This window comes from Entelurus aequoreus, linkage group LG10, assembly GCF_033978785.1.
Source record: "Entelurus aequoreus isolate RoL-2023_Sb linkage group LG10, RoL_Eaeq_v1.1, whole genome shotgun sequence".
NCBI classification, from domain to species: domain Eukaryota; kingdom Metazoa; phylum Chordata; class Actinopteri; order Syngnathiformes; family Syngnathidae; genus Entelurus; species Entelurus aequoreus.
The window spans coordinates 41111973-41119472 of record NC_084740.1 but is presented as its reverse complement, the minus strand read 5'-3'; the positions used below and the strand labels follow the sequence as shown (position 1 = coordinate 41119472).

General features: G+C 47.7%; 1 protein-coding gene across 1 annotated transcript in view; it reads right to left on the bottom strand.

The window, feature by feature from the left end:
• Positions 1–7500, bottom strand: part of gbe1b (glucan (1,4-alpha-), branching enzyme 1b) — a 341974-nt gene that overhangs the window by 284455 nt on the left and 50019 nt on the right. Inside the window, exon 3 of the mRNA XM_062060878.1 lies at positions 4899–5014. Within this exon, the coding sequence (XP_061916862.1) occupies positions 4899–5014 (116 nt within the window). The remainder of the gene's footprint in view (positions 1–4898; positions 5015–7500) is intronic.

Here is a 7500-nt window from a genome sequence, read left to right as displayed (position 1 = left end):
CCAGGCCTCCTGGGGGTCGGCCGCTCGCTTCCTCCTCAGAAGAAGCGGGATTAGGGGGAGAGAGCTGTGTGAATGGAGTGGCGTTCAGGTAGTCCTTCACACAAATTGGCCGGCGTGAAGCACATTAAAGAAAAATCACACCGCTGAGAGGCTGGCGTTAAGTCGGGTGGAGGGAAAAAAAATAAGTATGACGTGTTTGTGTGGGCGTTTGATCGCTTCAAGAATGCCGCAAGGCTCTAATTGGACAGCGGGACAAAATGGGACGGAGGGCGAGCGGCTCCACATTGGAAGGTAGTTGGTTTTAAAGGTGGCGACGAGGCAGCTGCTGACGGGCAGCGGGGGGTGCACAAGAAGCCATCTGGGACGGACGTCGGCTGACAACGGGAGCGAGGTCCGGGAGGTCTGTTCCGCCACACTCCCTGACAAACTCAAGAGCAGTACTCAAGTAGATAACTCGGGCTTTTAGCTGGATAGTCAGCACGCTCGCCTCTAGTGCCAGCAACCTGGGTCCGCGCTCCGGTCGGAGCAGGATGAAAGGCACAAGGCGGCCGAGAGAAAGTAAACAAAAGCTACTTTGGTGCCGTGACCCAGATGAGGTTGAGGTTGGCAAACCTACGATTTGATAGCTCTGTAGCTAGCACGCTCGTCTGTCATGCCGGCGACCCAGGTTCGAATGACTGGTGGAGCTAAAAAGGAAAGGACTTCGGCAACTCGGGTGGAACAGAAAAAGAAGGGACTGAACCAGACGGGTTACAGTGGTGCCGTGACCCGGATTAGAGTGAGGTTTAGTGGGGTGAGGGAAACTTGGAAAACCTGAGGAGCAGTGCTGGTTATTGGGTTTGATAGTTCAGTAGCTAGCATGCCCGTCTGTCATGCCGGCGACCCAGGTTCGAATGACTGGTGGAGCTGAAAAGGAAAGGACTAAGCCAGATGGTGCCGTGACCCGGATGAGAGTGAGGTTTAGAGGGGTGAGTGTAACGGAGGCCAGCCAGCCAGTGCGGCTGGGCCATGTGTACGTTGGTTAACCTGACAAACTCAAGAGCAGTACTCAAATAGATAACTCGGGCTTTTAGCTTAGTAGTCAGCACACTCGCCTCTAGTGCCGGTCGGAGCAGGAGGAAACACGTCGCAGCCGAGAGAAAGCACCCAACCGCTACGGTGGTGCAGTGTCCCGGATGAGGTTGAGGTTGAGGGGTGAGTGTACGTTGGCAAACCTACGATTTGATAGCTCTGTAGCTAGCACGCTCGTCTGTCATGCCGCCGACCCAGGTTCGAATGACTGGTGGAGCTAAAAAGGAAAGGACTAAGCCAGATGGTGCCGTGACCCGGATGAGAGTGAGGTTTAGAGGGGTGAGTGTAACGGAGGCCAGCCAGCCAGTGCGGCTGGGCCATGTATACGTTGGTTAACCTGACAAACTCAAGAGCAGTACTCAAATAGATAACTCTGGCTTTTAGCTCGGTAGTCAGCACACTCGCTTCTGGTGCCGGTCGGAGCAGCAGGAAACGCACGTTGCAGCCGAGATAAAGCACACAACCGCTACGGTGGTGCCGTGTCCCGGTTGAGGTTGAGGGGTGAGTGTACGTTGGCAAACCTACGATTTGATAGCTCTGTAGCTAGCACGCTCGTCTGTCATGCCGGCGACCCAGGTTCGAATGACTGGTGGAGCTAAAAAGGAAAAGACTAAGCCAGATGGTGCCGTGACCCGGATGAGAGTGAGGTTTAGAGGGGTGAGTGTAACTGAGGCCAGCCAGCCAGTGCGGCTGGGCCATCTGTATGTTGGTTAACCTGACAAACTCAAGAGCAGTACTCAAATAGATAACTCGGGCTTTTAGCTCGGTAGTCAGCACACTCGCCTTTAGTGCCGGTCGGAGCAGGAGGAAACGCACGTCGCAGCCGAGAGAAAGCACACCACCGCTACGGTGGTGCCGTGTCCCGGATGAGGTTGAGGTTGAGGGGTGAGTGTACGTTGGCAAACCTCTGATTTGATAGCTCTGTAGCTAGCACGCTCGTCTGTCATGCCGGCGACCCAGGTTCGAATGACTGGTGGAGCTGAAAAGGAAAGGACTAAACCAGATGGTGCCATGACCCGGATGAGAGTGAGGTTTAGAGGGGTGAGTGTAACGGAGGCCAGCCAGCCAGCCAGTGCGGCTGGGCCATGTGTATGTTGGTTAACCTGACAAACTCAAGAGCAGTACTCAAATAGATAACTCTGGCTTTTAGCTCGGTAGTCAGCACACTCGCCTCTAGTGCCGGTCGGAGCAGGAGGAAACGCACGTCGCAGCCGAGAGAAAGCACACCACCGCTACGGTGGTGCCGTGTCCCGGTTGAGGTTGAGGTTGAGGTTGAGGGGTGAGTGTACGTTGGCAAACCTACGATTTGATAGCTCTGTAGCTAGCACGCTCGTCTGTCATGCCGGCGACCCAGGTTCGAATGACTGGTGGAGCTAAAAAGGAAAGGACTAAGCCAGATGGTGCCGTGACCCGGATGAGAGTGAGGTTTAGAGGGGTGAGTGTAACGGAGGCCAGCCAGCCAGTGCGGCTGGGCCATGTGTACGTTGGTTAACCTGACAAACTCAAGAGCAGTACTCAATTAGATAACTCTGGCTTTTAACACAGTAGTCAGCACACTCGCCTCTAGTGCCGGTCGGAGCAGGAGGAAACACGTCGCAGCCGAGAGAAAGCACACCACCGCTACGGTTGTGCCGTGTCCCGGTTGAGGTTGAGGGGTGAGTGTATGTTGGCAAACCTACGATTTGATAGCTCTGTAGCTAGCACGCTCGTCTGTCATGCCGGCGACCCAGGTTCGAATGACTGGTGGAGCTAAAAAGGAAAGGACTAAACCAGATGGTGCCGTGACCCGGATGAGAGTGAGGTTTGGAGGGGTGAGTGTAACGGAGGCCAGCCAGCCAGTGCGGCTGGGCCATGTGTACGTTGGTTAACCACGCTCCCTGACAAACTCAAGAGCAGTACTCAAGTAGATAACTCAGGCTTTTAGCTCGGTAGTCAGCACACTCGCCTCTAGTGCCGGTCGGAGCAGGAGGAAACGCACGTCGCAGCCGAGAGAAAGCACACCACCGCTACGGTGATGCCGTGTCCCGGATGAGGTTGAGGTTGAGGTTGAGGGGAGAGTGTACGTTGGCCAACCTCAGGAGCGGTGCTGGCTATCGGTTTGATAGCTCTGTGGCTAGCACGCTCATGTGTCATGCCGGCCACCCAGGTTCGAATACCTGGTGGAACTGAAAAAGAAGGGACTAAACCAGATGGGTTACAGTAGTGCCGTGATCCGGATGAGAGTGAGGTTCAACGAAGGCCAGCCAGTGCGGCTGGGCCAGGAGTAGTGCTGGCTATCAAGTGGATAGCCCAAGCTTTTAGCTCAGTCGTCGACCTGGGTTCGGGGGTTAACGGGGTGAGTGTGCGTTGGTAAACCTCACTCCCTGACAACTCCAAGAGTAGTGCTGGCTATCGGGTTGCTAGCTCAGGCTTTTAGCTCGGTAGCTAGCACGCTGGTTTCTCACATCAGCGACCCAGGTTCGATGACTAGGCAGAGTTTATTACAGTGGTGCCGTGACCCGGATGAGAGTGAGGTTTAGGGGGGTGAGTGTAACGGAGGCCAACCAGTGCGGCTGGGCCAGGAGTAGTGCTGGCTATTGAGAAGAGAGCCTGGGCTTTTAGCTCGGTAGTCAGCAAGCTCGCCTCTTATGCCGATGACCTGGGTGTGAGATCTAAGGGGGTAACGGAGGCCAGCCACATGTGTACGTTGGTAGACCTCACTCCCTGAAAACTTCAAGAGTAGTACCGGCTATCAAGTGGCTAGCACACTCACCTCGAATGCCGGTGACCTGGGTTTGAGCCCCGCTGGGAGCAGTAAGGAAAACGTGGCTGAGAGAGAGTACGCAAAGAGCTAAAGTGGTGCCATGACCCGGATGAGATTGAAGTTTAGGGGTGAGTGTACGTTGGTAAACCTCTGAAGCAGTGCAGGCTATCACTTTGATAGCTCGGTAGCTAGCACGCTTGTCTCTCATGCCGGCAACCCAGGTTCGATTCCCGGGTGGAACAGAAAAAGAAGGGACTGAACCAGACGGGTTACAGTGGTGCCGTGACCCGGATTAGAGTGAGGTTTAGTGGGGTGAGAAAAACTTGGTAAACCTCAGGAGCAGTGCTGGTTATTGGGTTTGATAGCTCAGTAGCTAGCATGCTTGTCTCTCATGCCGGCGACCCACGTTTGATTCCCGGGTGGAACAGAAAAAGAAAGGGACTGAATCAGACGGGTTACAGTGGTGCCGTGACCCGGATGAGATTGAAGTTTAGGGGTGAGTGTACGTTGGTAAACCTCAGGAGCAGTGCTGGCTATTGGTTTGATAGCTCAGTAGCTAGCGCCCGTGTCTCTCATGCCGGCGACCCAGGTTCGATTTCCGGGTGGAACAGAAAAAGAAGGGACTGAACCAGACGGGTTACAGTGGTGCCGTGACCCGGATGAGAGTGAGATTTAGAGGGCTGAGTGTACGTTGGTAAACCTCAGGAGCAGTGCTGGCTAACAGGGACCGAACCAGACGGATTAAACAGTGACGACCCGGTCCCAAGGTGGCACCACCATGACTTCACCCTCTGCGGCTGGCGTCTCGTTTGAGGATTATTTGTGGTCCTGGGCACTTGTGGACAATGCAAAGCAGAAGGAGGCGTGTGTTTTGCATTTAACCTTGACACATTTTGCACAGGAGCTAAAACCCAATCATCTCCGGCAACAGCAGGCCTTGTTGTGCGTGGAACAAACAGGCGTCCTGCGGGAGCTGAAATGAAAACAAGCCTCTGTGGTGCACGCGCCATGATCCACCTCGCCGCTCGTGCCAGCCTTAGAGACCCCTCCCTTCTGAGGGCGCGAAGATGCTGCAGGTCCTTACCTTGAGCTTGGTGTTGTGATCCACAGCAGGAGAGCCGTCATGCCTGGCCGGAAGAACCAACTCCCACTTGCCGTAATCTCGCTTGGCGTACGGGTGGGAGAATTTGTCCCAGCCATCTGGGGGGACATTCAGACACAAACGTGAGACGTAATCGAGCACAGAATGAAACACTGTGGCACACTTCCTATAGTCCATTCTTAACAATCAGGGTAGGAGAATCTTCCTCCTATGAGAGCTTCCGACTTTGTGGGAACGGTTGTTGAAGAAAAGTTCAAAAAGGCATGTTGGGATGAATTTGGTGTGGAAGATTGTAGCAGAGCCAGCAGGGGCTCCCTCAGGTCCAACCACAGTCACCTCCCGAATGTGGTACTTTTTTTGGGCACCGACCCAATTTTGTCGTTACTGCTGGGCACAGATTCACGTAAATTCAAACGGTGCTTTATATTGATTAAGGCTGCAACTAACAACTATTTTGATACTCGACAAGTCATCAACTATCTTGACGATTATTTGACTAATCATCGACTATCTTGACCATTATTTGACTATTCATTGAGTATCTTGGCGATTATTTGACTAATCGAGTATCTTGACGATTTTTTGACTATTCATCAACTATCTTGACGATTGTTTGACTAATCATCGACTATCTTGACGATTATTTGACTAATCAACTATATTGGCGATTATTTGACTAATCAACTATATTGATGATTACTTGACTAATCGACTATCTTGACAATTATTTGACTAATCGACTATCTTGATTATTTGACTCATCGACTATCTTGACGATTATTTGACTATTCATTGAATATCTTGACGATTATTTGACTAATCGAGTACCTTGACGACTTTTTGTCTATTCATCAACTATCTTGACGATTATTTGACTAATCATCAACTATCTTGATGATTGGACTAATCGACTATCTTGACGATTATTTGACTAATCAACTATATTGACGATGATTTGACTAATCGACTATCTTGACGATGATTTAACTAATCGACTATCTTGACGATTATTTGACAATTCATTGAGTATATTGACGATTATTTGACTAATCGAGTATCTTGACGATTATTTGACTAATCGACTATCTTGACGATTAATTGACTAATCGACTATCTTGACAATTATTTGACTAAACATCGACTATATTGACGATTATTTGACTCATCGATTATTTGACTCATCGATTATTTGACTCATCGATTATATTGACGATTATTTGACTAATCGACTATATTGACAATTATTTGACTAATCATCGACTATTTTGACGATTTGACTAATTATCAACTATCTTGACGATTATTTGACTAATCATCGACTATATTGACGATTATTTGACTAATCATCGACTATATTGACAATTAGACTAATCATCAACTATCTTGACGATTATTTGACTAATCATCGACTATCTTGACGATTATTTGACTAATCATCGACTATATTGACGATTATTTGACTAATCGACTATATTGACGATTATTTGACTATTCATCGACTATCTTGACCATTATTTGACTAATCATCGACTTTATTGACAATTATTTAACTATTCATTGAGTATCTAGACGATTATTTGACTATTCATCGACTATCTTGACGATTATTTGACTAATAATCTACTATCTTGCGGGTTATTTGACTAATCAACTATATTGACGATTATTTGACTAATCGACTATCTTGACAATTATTTGACTAATCATCGACTATCTTCACGATTATTTGACTAATCATCAACTATATTGACAATTATTTGACTAATTATCGACTATCTTGACAATTATTTGACTATTCATCGACTATCTTGACGATTTTTTGACTAATCATCGACTATCTTGCCGGTTATTTGACTAATCGACTATATTGATGATTATTTGACTAATCGACTATCTTGACAATTATTTGACTAATCGACTATCTTGACAATTATTTGACTAATCGACTATCTTGACGATTATTTGACTAATCATCGACTATCTTGACAATTATTTGACTATTCATCGACTATCTTGACAATTATTTGACTAATCATCGACTATATTGACAATTTGACTATTCATTGAGTATCTTGACGATTATTTGACTAATCCACTATCATGATTATTTGACTATTCATCGACTATCTTAATGGTTATTTGACTAATAATCGACTATATTGCCGGTTATTTGACTAATCGACAATCTTGACAATTATTTGACTAATCATCGACTATCTTGACAATTATTTGAATAATCATCGACTATATCGACAATTATTTGACTATTCATTGAGTATCTTGACGATTATTTGACTAATCGAGTATCTTGACAATTATTTGACTATGTTCATATATACCGTATTTCCTTGAATAGCCGCAGGGGCGTTAATTAATTTAAAACCTCCTGTCACACCTGCGTTTACCGGAAACCGGCGGGATGGCCGTGCATGCGGTAATTATTTTAAAACCTCTTCTCACTCCGGCGTTTACCAAAAGGAATCCATAAAATTTAGGCGTGCGCTTTGAGTGTGATGTAAGCATACCATCATGAAAAGCACATTTAATTAACAAAAACGTTATTATGGTCTTACCTGTACTTATA